The 14,670-nt window shown below is 35.5% G+C and overlaps 2 protein-coding genes across 2 annotated transcripts in view; one reads left to right on the top strand and one right to left on the bottom strand.

Annotated features, from left to right (window-relative positions):
• Positions 1–14,670, top strand: part of dlt (codanin-1 like protein dlt) — a 172,670-nt gene that overhangs the window by 66,220 nt on the left and 91,780 nt on the right. The gene's annotated exons all lie outside the window — the stretch shown is intronic.
• LOC136826984 (uncharacterized) overlaps positions 1–14,670 on the bottom strand; it is a 94,239-nt gene that overhangs the window by 43,040 nt on the left and 36,529 nt on the right. Inside the window, 3 exon segments of the mRNA XM_067084613.1 lie at positions 9,741–9,853; positions 9,856–10,136; positions 10,664–10,800. Coding sequence (XP_066940714.1) covers positions 9,741–9,853; positions 9,856–10,136; positions 10,664–10,800 — 531 coding nt within the window.

Below are 14,670 nucleotides of genomic sequence, written 5' to 3'. Positions count from 1 at the left end.
TTCCGCCTTCAAATTTTACCCCTCTCCCTTCCTTACCCTCCCTCACCCAGTTCTTTGTCACTAGATTTTTTTTCTTCTTCATTCGAAGCAATTTGTAACAAAATCTTGAACACTTCCAGAATGAAGAAGTACCGTAACCCGGTCGAAGGAGGAATGACGGCGAGAAGACTGCCGGGTTGTGAATTAGCTTTTAAAATCCTTCAGGCGCGATTAAGTCGGAGGTAATTCTTAATCTTTTAGTGGCTTACAGAGAGCAATTTTCAGATTTTGGAGTTTTAAGCACGTGTGGATGTCTGGGTAATTGGTTATATACGAAGCATATGTGGTCATACCAGCAGAGAAATCTTTCTTTGAACACACACACATACACATATAAAATGTATGTATATATATATATATATATATATATATATATATATATATATAATATATACAATTATACATATATATATATATATATATATATAAATAAATATTATATATATACATAAATATATATATATTATATATATATATAAATATAATTATATATATACATAATATATTATATATATATATATATATATATATATATATATATATATATATATATATATATATATATATATATATATATATATATATATATATATATATATATATATATATATATATATATATATATACATACTGTACATACAGTATACACACACACGTATACATACACCTTTCGCTACTCGTGCAGCAGGACTTACACGCAACGGCTCACAGACCAAACGAACGTACACACGATTCCTTATTTATGATCAAAAGTCTCCCAGGAGAGGAGGAATTCCAGTGGCAGCTGTCTGCCTGAGTCCGGCGGTCAGCATATCTTGACGCTGTCCTGCCAAATGAGGCAAAGCGTGTTATTTGAATATAAAAGTTTTAATTTGCCTGTAACTTTATACGTCTTTGTTGTAACGTAGCGTATTTTTTTTTACCTTTTTTACTTTTTTTCCGTTAAGTTAGATCCTTTCAAAGATGCTCTGGGCTTGTCGCTTTTCTTTTGTTTACGTGGCGAGTGGGGCTGTTCGCCGCCTTTTCTTTTATTGTTTTCTTTTAAAAAATTGTTGTTATTTTTTTGTCTTTACGTAAGATATAGTACTTTTTTGTTATTATATAATCTGTGCGTCATTTAAAATTAATAAAAATTCTTATTACGTATCTCAAATTTCAAAGACTTTAAAGTGTTGGAAAATTCTTGGAGCCGCGCGCTTCGAATCAAAACAGTCGAGCATCATCTTGCGAATCGTCCGTTCGACATTCGAGGGAGATAGAAAAAAAAAAAGAAAAGAAATCAGCAGCCTCACAGGACGCTAATGTCAATCATTACATAATTAGAAGGTGTTGGCTGGTGCTGCTGCCAAGCCAGTCATATTTCTAGAGATACCTTCGCAGACGAATTTCGAAAACTCAGGCGAAATTGATGAGTTACGAAGAGTTCGATGATTCGAGGTTTGCTGTTTTCAGCGGAGAGGTTTTCGTCCCTTTCGTCACTTTGGTAGGCACGTTGTGTTTGTATGTGCGTGTGTTGTGTGTGTGTGTTTGTGCCCGTGCGCACGGCAATATTGCCTAGCCTATAATATGAAAATCTTGAAAATCAAATTAAATTTTTTTCGCTCTTCCGATTTTAAAAACTGGACAAAAATTGTTACTGTACTACGAAGAGAAACTAGAAGATAGACGCATTTTGTGTTTGATTTTGCAGATTTTGTAGATGAAACTTCATAGATCTATTGTATCACAACCATTTTGTGATACTGGTATAGGCATCTGTATCCCCGTAAAAAAAGACATTCTTCCTTTACCTAGGAATGAAGGAAGGTTGTATCTGACGGAAAATAAATTCCTGCCGAAATAATTAATCTGATGCCATGTCGGGATTTCCGTTCTTTTTGATGTATTAAATCTTAATGCCGTATGGTTGAAAAGAAAGCAGAGAAATATAAAATATATACAGTATATGTGAATCCATAAAACCGAATTTGAATTATGGCATTTTGCATTTTTTTACTTTTTTATTTTTATGATGGCATCAAGGCTTGTTTTTAAACTTGACGTAGCGAACATTTTTTTTTTTTCACACGATTCTCGTCCCACAAATCAGACGGGATTTCGTGCCTTCCTGTTATCAAAACAAGCTTATATCCCTTTATGCTGAACAAAAATCATGAATACAAGACAGCACAAATATGTGTAAACCCAAATCCAAGCAATAAAATTGAAAAACGACCGAAAGATTAGGTTCTTCCCGTCCGTTGTGACAAGGCAGCGACGCATCTCAGCGTACAGTCAAGTTAACAACAATCCTTCATAGATCTTAATCCAAGTAAATCATGGTAGTTGAACTTTAAGTCTGGAAGTTACGCATCCATAAGTCAATGGGTGTGAAGCTTCCCCTTGGTATTTAGCAGTGGCAGAGAGAGAGAGAGAGAGAGAGAGAGAGAGAGAGAGAGAGAGAGAGAGAGAGAGAGAGAGAGAGAGAGAGAGAGAGAATTCAGGAACGAGTCAATGGATAGATGTCTAAAAATTCTCTTTCGTTTCATGACGCATTATGAGGTGCTTTTGTCTTTTTTAAATTACAGAACTTGAAAAGGAGCACGCTTTGTGTTCGAATGTGGTTCTCACATTACCTCGAAATCTTAATATAATTTATTATTATTATTATTATTATTATTATTATTATTATTATTATTATTATTATTATTATTATTCTGTTGAAAAGGATGGCTTCATCTTATTAACATGACATGCTTAAGGCAGGGTCTACTTCCTTCCCATTATTATAATCATATTGTTATTATTATTATTATTATTATTATTATTAATGTGTAATAAAGATCCACAATTATATAGTAAATACATTACTATGTAAAATAAACAAAGACTTTCGAACACCTGAACGGTGTTCCTCATCAGTGTTAACGTTAAAATGTAAAATAAGAGGGTAGTTTCCTTTTGAAAAACTTTTAAAAATGGGGGCCGGGGCGAGAAGACAACAGCCCATCACGGAAGTGCTGGTTCGGGCGCTGCTAGAATATTCCAAATTCAACAGACAGTCGCGCCAGCCTCCTTGATCTTCGAACTTGAGCCTAAATCATTTTTAAAAATCCTTTCCAGTAATTATTTTTGGTTTTGAAATTCATTGGTCTAATTTACAGTATTTGAAAATGCAACTCTGTAGCCTTGAAAAGGATGTCTTTCGACATCTGAAAGACTTATCCTTTTCACTTACCTTTACTTGATCTCTCTCTCTCTCTCTCTCTCTCTCTCTCTCTCTCTCTCTCTCTCTCTCTCTCTCTCTCTCTCTCTCTCTCAAGCATGCAACTGACCAATATTTTTTGTCTTCCCTATCCATTTCTTAAGTAATTCAGTCTCTCTCTCTCTCTCTCTCTCTCTCTCTCTCTCTCTCTCTCTCTCTCTCTCTCAAGCATGCAACTGAGCAATATTTTTGTCTTACCTACCTATTTCTTACGTAATTCAGTCTCTCTCTCTCTCTCTCTCTCTCTCTCTCTCTCTCTCTCTCTCTCTCTCTCTCTCTCTCTCTCTCTCTCTCTCTTTGCCTTCAACCTATTTTTAAGACCAATGTTTTCTTTGTCTTTCCTAAAATTTGGAAAATTCCACTATTCACTTTTTCACCTATTTTTTACGCGATCTCTCTCTCTCTCTCTCTCTCTCTCTCTCTCTCTCTCTCTCTCTCTCTCTCTCTCTCTCAGTCATGCAACTGACCAATATTTCTTTGCCTTCCATAAAATTCAGAGATTACTACTATAATTACTACTACTATCGTTAAGATACTTGTGCTGTTACTATCCATATGTACCCTTGCCCCCTCTTTCCATGACTTTTGCAACGAAATTTGGCTAAAAAGAAATTCTGGACTCATGACGCAAATTCAGGTCCAGTTGCAGCAACATGGAATTACACCTTATCATATTATTTGTCGATTTTATTGACATGTCTGTGAAAATGGAAGGCGACTTAAAAAAAACTGGTCGAGTTAATATTTTCGTTAGACTATAAAAGCAAATCTGCAATTGTTATCACTTTCACTTGCAAAATGGTAATATAAATTATATTGATAGTAATAGTAACTGCGTTTATTTCAGTTCATGTTTATGCACATTATACAGTATGTAGACAACGATGATGAAAAACATATTAGTTATGGCTGTTTAATCGAATAATAATAATAATAATAATAATAATAATAATAATAATAATAATAATAATTAATGTCATATTCACCACCACACATATATGTTTAGAAAAGAGCAAAAAGTAAAAAAATTCGCGAAGTTTCTTCGGCGCAGTCGAGTTTTCTGTACATCATATAATCAAGGCCACCGAAAATAGATCTATCTTTCGGTGGTCTCGGTATAACGCTGTATGAGCCACGGCCCATGAAAGTTTAACCACGGCCTGGTGGTGGCATGCCCAGATCGTTGCCAGATGCACGATTATGGCTAACTTTAACCGTAAATAAAATAAAAACTACTGAGACTAGAGGGCTGCAATTTGATATGTTTGATGATTGCAGGATGGAAGATCAACATACCAATTTGCAGCCCTCTAGCCTCAGTAGTTTTTAAGATCTGAGGACGGACAGAAAAAGTGCGGGCAGAAAAAAATGCGGACGGACAGACAAAGCCGGCACAATAGTTTTCTTTTCAGAAAACTAAAAAGGAGATGCTAGATAAATGGAAGCCTTCTCTTGATAGCGTCTGTCGTAACACAAGAATAATATTACTTTCGTAAAAGAAAATAATGGGAAAATGAGATTGAAGTACACCAAAGCGTTCTCTCAAACAAAAGGAATTTAATTACAAGTACCTTGGAAATTACCGTGCAGTTCAAACTGGTAAATGAAACGCTTAGAGCACTGAAGAATTACTAAACACTCGACTCGTAATCCACGCGAGTAAAACATTTCAGTAAAGATTAGATGTTGATGAACATCCGTAAAACATTTAGTTAGTCAGTCGTCATTCGGTGTAAGTTCGTTTTGTGTATTTTATTTCTTTTTTATTTCTTCGAAAATATTTGGCGTAGTTTCGCTTTTAGAATTTCAGCTTTATTGTCGTTTATTCGAGTGTCTCTTTTCATCTCCCTCCTCCTCCTCCTCCTCCTCCTCCTCCTCCTCCTCCTCCTCCTCCTCCTCCTCCTCCTCCTCCTCCTCCTCCTCCTCCTTCTGATTGGTTTTCTGCACTGGACTAATTTGTGGATTTCACTGTTTATTCAAAGAACACTTCATTTATTTTGTAGTAATCTAATTTGTTTATTAATATCGTCTAAACCAAATAAGGTCTGCCTTGATTTTGAGGGGGGGGGTGTCTTTAACGAACCCCCCCACCCAACCCGCCCCACTCGCCCAAACCTCCTCCCCAAGCCCTACCCACCAGAGAGAACGAACACCCCCCCCTTTCTCCGCCAGGCTCCCCAGAGAAAAAAAAATATAGCAACAAGGACCAGAAATTTAAGCGCCGTGCTTCCAGAATTTTAATGTCGGCCGTCAATGAATTTTCAGGAACCATTCTCTCAGACATTTGCGATCACATCCAACTTGCGGTCAATAATTCCCCCCGCGCGTTAAAGAAGCAAAGTTTACCTTTCTTTTAAAAAGTCAAACGGTCAGCGCCCGAAAACATGAGATTGTATAATTCGTCAATTCGATTTTTTATTTTTTTTATTTTATATTTTTTTTAGTCTTTGTGGTATATTCTTGAAGAAGGCTTTAGCCATCGACTTGTATTGGAGCATTTTCTTACATAGTTTTTTATTATTAGTATTTTTTTGTTGTGGGGGGGGGGGCGAGTTCCCTATGCTAGCATAATCAAGTGAATGGGATATTTTCATCTTCCATTTTCCGAAAATTTTAGGTAATTTCTTTTATTTTTGAATTTTGGAAATTTCTGGCATATGATTAATATTTAGCTATGAGCCAGGTAATACGTTACCTTCCCTTATAAATAAACAAAATATATAGATAATAACACCTGTACATTTAGTTAATATCAGTTTAATAACCGTTGCATATGTAATAAATATTACGCAGTGTAATGCCTTTTGTTATGATATTGAAAATTTATTTGGTCAGAATATTACCATGATCGTCATTCTTTAATGATGATAATGGTAATATTCTGACAAATTACATAAAGAAAGGAATTACATTGTGCAATATCTATTACATGAAGCGGTTATCAAACTGATATTAACTTAGTGTAAGCTATAGATGCTATTATCTTTAGATTTTGTTGATGTCGCATGTTGATAATATTCGAAAACATAAGAACATAGCCAGGTGAAGAATATTAATATTTAGAGGAAAGTATTAGATAAACCGACAAAATAAATATACATTGGAAGTGTATCAAGATTCAGCTCCCTGTAGGGGGTAATGCCGTCAGTGTACCTCACGAAGTGCACTGTAGGCATTGCTAAAGGTTGTTTGCAGCGTGCCTTCGGCCCCTAGCTGCAACCCCTTTCGTTCCTTTTACTGTACCTCCATTCATATTATCTTTCTTCCATCTTGCTATCCACCCTCTCCTAAAAGTTATTTCAAAATGCAACAGCGAAGTTTTCCTCCTGTTACGCCTTTCTAACCTATCTACTCTCAATTTCCTTTCCAGCGCTGAATGACCCCATAGGTCCCAATGCTTGGCCTTTGGGCTAAACGCTATATTCCATTAAGATTCAGTTGGATAACTTTTCGTAAACAATAAATACTCTTGGTCAAGGAATAATAATTCGGGACCTTTATATTCTCGTTCTGTAAATTTATGGAGTTTAGAATGTGATAGAAGAAAGTGAATGACTACTGGAAGATTTATTTTTATAAATTTTAATTTCATTATTGTTATTACTCTGTTTATTGTAAATTCGATCAATATGTTCATTCATTTCGTGGTACCACGTAGGAAATGCTTGACAGTTTATTGGCATGGTTGCACTCAGAAGACATGGTATTGAATTTTAGCATTTAAGAATGAATAAATAAATAAATAAATAAATAAATAAATAAATAAATAAATAAAAAGAAATAAATAAACAGATAAATAAGTAGATAAATAAAATATAAATAAGTAAATAGAAAAATAAACAAATAATAAATAAGGAATCTGAAGTAATAACACATTGTCACATTTGATATAAACAAATAAATAAATAAATAAATAAATAAATAAATAAATAGATATTTGTATATACAAATAAACATAAATAAATAAATAAAAAGACAAATAAACAAGGAATAAATAAATAAGGAACCCAAAATAATAACATTATCACACTTGAGGCAAGTTGTCAGTATTTCGTGTTGGCTGAGAGAAAATATCAAAACATGGTATGGTAATTTACAACAAGAACCCTGTAAGGGGGATAACGCCGTCATTGCATCTCATGCGGTGCGCTGTAGGCATAACTTTGTAGGCCCCTAGCTCTTTTTATTGTACAGCGTCCTTCCTTCCATCTCAGACCCTCAACTGACTGGTTCATTAGTGGAACTGCCTTTTCATTTCTTTTCACCCTGAGTGACCTCCGTTCATATTCTCTTCTTATATTATATTTTATTCTATTCTTACAACAAGAAAGATTCGAAAATGGGATCTTAGCATCAGATAAGAGTTGTCTGGCACCATCATCTCTAACAGCTGGTTCATTATCTGGAACTGTTGTCTGACAAAGCATCAGATAAAGACTTATCTGGCAAAGTTTTACCTCTTGTTAATCCACCATTTAAATTATCTGGCAAAGCATCAGATAAAGAGTTATCTCTCAGATAAAGAATTCCATCTCACTGTTGAATGATAAGAGTTATCCAAAGCATCAGGTCCCAGCATCATATAAGCGTTATCCTTCGTATAAGCCAAAGCATCAAAAAGAGTTTACTGGCAAAGCTCATGTTATATTCTATTCCATTCTTACAATCAAAAGAATATAAGAGTTATCTGAAAATGGGATCTGGCAAAGCATCATATAAGAGTTATCTGGCAAAGCATCATATAAGAGTTATCTGGCAAAGCATCAGATAAGAGTTATCTGGCAAAGCATCATATAAGAGTTATCTGGCAAAGCACCATCATATAAGAGTTATCTGGCAAAGCATCATCATATAAGAGTTATCTGGCAAAGCATCATATAAGAGTTATCTGGCAAAGCATCATATAAGAGTTATCTGGCAAAGCATCATCATATAAGAGTTATCTGGCAAAGCACTATCGTATAAGAGTTATCTTGCAAAGCAACAGATAAAGAGTTATTTGACAAAGCATCAGATAAAGAGTTATCTGGCAAAGCATCAGATAAAGAGTTATTTGGCAAAGCATCAAATAAGAGTTGTCTGGCAAAGCATCAGATAAGAGTTATTTGGCAAAGCATCAAATAAGAGTTATTTGGCAAAGCATCAGATAAAAGTTACCTGGCCAATTCATTACGACGGTGATGGAATATAAGTGTACAGGGAGAGATCGTTGAAAATTATATCCTGACACCAGATAATGAGACACCTGGACTATTCATTTGGCTGGCTGTGTGCAGAGATTAAGATATCGAGCGTAAACTTTTAGCAAAATAAATAAATAGGTGGTGAAAAAATTAATAGATAAATAAATTAACAATTAAATGAATGAATTAATGAATAGATACATTAATAACAAGAAAAAATAGATAAATACTAGATAATTAAAAATAAGTAAAGTAAGAAAAAAATAGATGAATAAATAAAGGATGATTTAAATAAAAATGATTTCGTAATATCACATAGGAGAAGGCCAGTTCACTGGGATAATTGAGGTCAACTTCAGGTCAAAGTTCACGTCGGAGAACATTAGTATATAACAAAAACTATCAGGAATAACTATCCCAAACCACGTAATTCCCTCAGTTCCAAGGAAATCGAGCCAAGCAAGACTTATTAAAAAAAAAGCAATCCTGTGACGTCATCGTCGAATAATTAATCTCGATTCATCGTCCATGGCTTTTCTTAATTGTATTTTCTCTCGCTTTTTTTTGTCGCATGGAGTCGCTGATGACAGCGGAGTACGCGGCGACATTTCAGGAGATTTTAGCGACATTTAGGAATTATGGTTGTCCGAATTCAGTAGTACGTTTTTGGAGCTGTTACGAAGGCTAATCTGCCATAAAATGGAAAACTGCAGTATCAGCAAAATTTTCGAAATTGAGATGTGCCAGCTATTGGGCTCGTGAAACACAAAACACTCAAGTTACTGCAGTTTCAGAATGATTCTTCAGTGCTTTATTTACGGGGTCCCATTTGCAGTATCTGAAAAATCAGTGGTAAGGTGCAATAAAAAAAATCCTTTACACCATTTTTCTCAGTTTTGTATTTTTGCAGATACTGCAGTCTTTCATTTTAGGGCAGTAATGCACTGTATAGATTCTTACGCAAAGAGGTCAAGTAGAAAAATATAAATATTCTTCTACATATATATATATACAGTCTATCTAATTATTGTTAATAGTAGTATTAGTATTATTCATGCTGACCTTATTTTATTATAGAAGAAGCCAGTGGTCACGTAGCTACTTTGCAATTTTCTGACAATTAAATGTCCTGTTATGTGAATAAGAAAAAAAACTAAAATATATATATATATATATATATATATATATATATATATATATATATATATATATATATATATATATATATATAATATATATCTCTGTAAAACAAAGCATTAAATACGAACACTCACGCGGCAGTTTGGGCGGGTGATAGCGCGTGCACTGGAGCCACTGGAAGCGCGCCCCTGGGTCGTGGGGGTTCGGCGACATCTCCTGGCTCTCGTCCATCACCCCGGCGCCGCCGCCGCCGTCCATCGGGTCTTGATCCTCGTAGGCATGAAGACCTCCTCCTCCTCCTCCTTCGTCAGAGCCGGCGCTTTGGGTGCTTTCGGTATGAGAGGAGTTGCTTTCGCTGCTTCCGAGGAGGTCCGCGATCGTGAAGCTGCTGCGTAATCTCGGTTGGTGAGGTCTAGGGGGTAGGAGGGGGCTGGTGACCCCCAACGCTGTTGGGGAGGCGGATAAGTCGTGGTCACTACCTCCTCCCCTCCTCCTCCTCCTCCTGTCCCGCCCCCACCGGAGTTGGGTTCCTGGATGGAAAGGGGATATGTTAGACTCTACGCAGAGGTCAATGCTTTTAAAGACAGGTCTTTCCAGCAACCTGAGATGGCACTAGAAAAAATGTAATTAGATGACTGTATTAATGGAATAATTATTACATACCATAGCTAACACTTATAAGTTAAGTATTCCTCAGTTTAACGAGACCTCTGAGTTGATTAACAGCTCTCCTAGGGCTGGCCCGGAGGATTAGACTTATATTACCTAGAACGGGACCTACAGCTTATTGTGGAATCCGAACCACATTATACTGAGAAATGAATTTCTATCACCAGAAATAAATTGCGCTAATTCTTCATTGGCCGACCGGAGACTCGAACTCAGGGCTAGCAGAGTGCTAGCCGAGACCTCTACCAACTCGTCCAACAAGGAACTTAGCTAACACTTATAGTTACTGTTTATTGGAACCCCGAAATTCATTACAACCACCTCTGGGCTGTGTCAAATCCGAATTGAATCAACCAAATTAGACCATGAAAAAAATGGAGAAACTTACCTGAGAATGTGTGATGGAGTGAAGGGGGAGGTGAGCCCTCGGAAGGCCTGTCCCTCCTCCAGGGGGGAGAGCTGCGGGGCTGAACATGGGAGGTAGAGGCAGGTAAGGTCCGGCACCGCTATTGGTCATGCCAAGTCCTGAGGATGAAGGGAAGTGAGTTTATCAGAATGTATTTATTAGATGGTTGACTATCAAACTATATATATATATATATATATATATATATATATATATACACATATATATATATATATATATATATATATATATATATATATATATATATATAATATATATATATATATATATGTATAATATATATATATATATATATATATATATATATATATATATATATATATATATATATATATATATATATATATATATATATATAAACACAAACATGACCCACACACATATATATATGTATATATTTATATACATATATGGAACTAATGAACACATGAGCACGTGTCTCACAGAAATGAATGTCTGACCCATATCGGGATCGAACCCCGGTCTCTCAAGTGAGAGGCCAGGGAGCTATCAATTGAGAGACCGGTGTTCGATCTCGACGTGAGTCAGAAATTTATATTTATATTTTTCCAGGCACAGCTTTTCTGTACAAGACAAAAAGGAATAATATCAAACATATAATATGATTCTTTTGAACTGAAGGAGTGAACAAGGGAACAGAGCACTGAAGTTAATTCCTAAGATTTTTTTTCTTAAAGAACAGAACGTACTTAGCTGCCAGATTTAGGTAAGGGGAAAAATAAATTAAAAAAAGAAAAGGCAAAGAGGAAAAGAAAAAATATAGAGAAAAAAACAAGAATTTGGTTCACACACACACCTGCCTTCTCATTGCAATCACCAAGCACCTCGTTACCTTTTCTCTTTAAGGTCACGGATATAGTGCTGAAGAAGTTGTGGCTCAGAAGTCAAAGTGCCCTTTTCCAGCCCAAACCCACGAAAAAAAAAGGGGTGGGTGTGAGGGAAGGAGGAAGGACTGAAGGAGACGTAGGGAGGGGGGGGTGTTAATAGTCCTGTTCCTTGAAAAAAAGAAAGGTTATAAGGGACAGGAAGCCTAAGGGGAAGCCAGGTCGTCATTGGTGACGAGGATGACCTCAGGCATAAGGACGACTCGGTAGACGAAACAGACAGACTGCAGCGAGAGTTAGGTAGAGACGTAGTGATATTATCGATTGGAATCACGGAAGGAGGAAGAGATGATAATTCGAATCACTTTGTGAAGTAGCCTGAATAAGGCTGCCTGTCGACACTTCATACTTGATCGGAAGATGTTGCTATCGGATGATAAACCCTTCGTTAGCGTAATATTTTTTTAAGGACTTCAGATGATACTGAAATTTAAGTTGAATTTTGTTTGTGTTATCTGAAGGGTTTCTGATGACATCAAAGGCCAAGTAAGTGGTAGGCAGGTTCTGGGTTTAGGTAAATGGCAAATACAACAAGTTTCGTAGTTCTGTGCCTGTTTCACCTTCTCGTCGTTGTATATCCCGTAGAAAGTGCGTGGATGTCGCAAACAAAAGGGTCAATTAATATGACCATTATTCATACGATTCGCCTTTAGTTTTTAGAATTCTGTGTTGCCTTCAGTGTTCCCTGTTTTATAAGGCCTGCATCTTTGTAAGAGACGTGAAATGACTCATGACACGACATTTTGCTTTGCCCGACTCGGTCTTTATAATAAGCAAGTGAAAAATGCGGCGAAGTTTCTTCGGCGCAATCGAGTTTTCTGTACAGCGTATAATCAAGGCCACCGAAAATAGATCTATCTTTCGGTAGTCTCGGTGTAATGCTGTATGAATCGCGGCCCATGAATCTTTAACCACGGCCCGGTGATGGCCTGTCCTATCGGCCTATCGTCACCAGAATTACGATTATGGCTAACTTTAACCTTAAATAAAATAAAAACTACTAAGGCTAGAGGGCTGCAATTTGGTATGTTTGATGATCGGAGGGTGGATGATCAACTTACCAATTTTCAGTCCTCTAGCCTCAGTAGTTTTTAAGATCTGAGGGCGGACAGAAAAAGCCATCTCTATAGTTTTCTTTTATAGGAAACCAAAAATGTCCAACTTTTTCAGACACATTACTGGATGTTTATTCGCGTTCGTGTCCTTGTTAGATGATGTTGATGGTATTGCTTTCGTGATTTGTCAGTGAATTAGTGCGATAAAATGGCGCTCCATTGATTGATTTGTTGGTTGATTGAATGCCATCAACTGCGTTACAATAAATATTTATTCTGTGCCTGTAAGAAATATGGAATGAGTTATTAATATATTTCATTCATTTAAAAAAAATGGCCTATAAGATGATGACAAGGGAAGATGAGTTTTCGCGAGCTCGTTCGATATTTTAGCAAAAGGCCGGTGGAAAGGGCAACTTAATGTACAGACCGATAGAAACAAGGGGGAACGGATAAGCCTGTTACTTCATTTAGGCGCTGCTTTACATTATAGCTTGAGGCTATTCTTTAATCACACACAGTTATTTACATAGGCCTATATATATACATATGTATATTGTATGTGTATATATATAATTTATATATATGTACTGTATGTATGTATATATATAATATAATTTTATATTAAATCACAAATATTGTTTTATATCGAATTCACTATACCTTGGGAATTACTTACCCCAAAGGAATTATAAATGAGATAGATGCTTCTTTTCCGGCCAGGACTTGAATCCTGGCTAAGGCAGAAGTGCTCTACAGTTATAATTTCCTTTGGGTGTGAGCTATACCCAAGGCATAGTCAATTCCGTGTGAAACGATATTTTTTAATATTGTTTGATATATATATATATATATATATATATATATATATATATATATATATATATAAATATATATATATTATATATGTGTGTGTGTGTGTTTAGAAATTAGTATTCATTGTGCTTAGCTGCCTACAAATTATATATATATATATATATATATATATATATATATATATATATATATATATATATATATATATATATATATATATATATATATATATATATATATTTATACATATATACATTTATATATATATATATACATATATATATATATTTATATATATATGTATATATACATATATATATTATATATACACACACCCAAACGTAATCCTCACCCAATGATCCCCAAAACTGATTTGAAGAACCGTTATGGAGCGACCCTAAATAATCCATGGAGTTGTTTCAGATATTGACGTCTGCATTCAACGTGGAAACGTTGAAAAGTTGAAGCCCCATTGTTTAGGAAGCTGCGGTTAACTGGTTCACCCAAGCTTCATCTATTGTGCAAAAGGCTTCTTGAATTCTCGACTTTTAGATATTGGCCAAAGGATAAACAAGAAACTTGCAGAATCAATAGAACGCGCCGGGAGCCATTTTTACGATGAAGATTAGCATGTCCGTGTTGTCTTGATTAACTGCGATTGGATTTTATTTATCTTTTTATTTATTTGATTATCTATTGAACATTATTGAAAATTTTGAACTTCGTAGCTGTTTTTAAAAAGGCTGACTGACGTCGATATTACGGTGTCTTTATCAACATACGATTTGTATTTGAATCATTATTGAGTTTATTCAAAATACCTATAAAGATCCTTACCTTTATCAGAAAAATTTACGAATAATAAAGGCGTCTGATTGTTCAGGAAAGAATTGTGATATGCATTTTGTTAAAAAAAAATATTGGCAAGTGAAACAGCGCTCTCTCTAACAAGTGGTTCATATTGCAACTGCGAGGTTTTCCTCTTGTTACACCTTTCAAACTTTTACTGTCAATTTCCGTTTCATCGCTGAATGGCCTCATTGGTCCCAGTGCTTGGCCTTTGGCCTAAATTCTATATTCAATTCGATTCAATTCGGTGTCAAGAGGAATTAACACCTTTCATATAACCGCTTGTAAAACCAGTCGGTTGGAGCTTTTTGAAACTTGAAGCAAAATCGTAGCGGATGAGTAC

This window comes from Macrobrachium rosenbergii, chromosome 41, assembly GCF_040412425.1.
Source record: "Macrobrachium rosenbergii isolate ZJJX-2024 chromosome 41, ASM4041242v1, whole genome shotgun sequence".
NCBI lineage: Eukaryota > Metazoa > Arthropoda > Malacostraca > Decapoda > Palaemonidae > Macrobrachium > Macrobrachium rosenbergii.
Note: the sequence above shows the minus strand (reverse complement) of the source record. Positions and strands in the feature narration are given on the sequence as shown.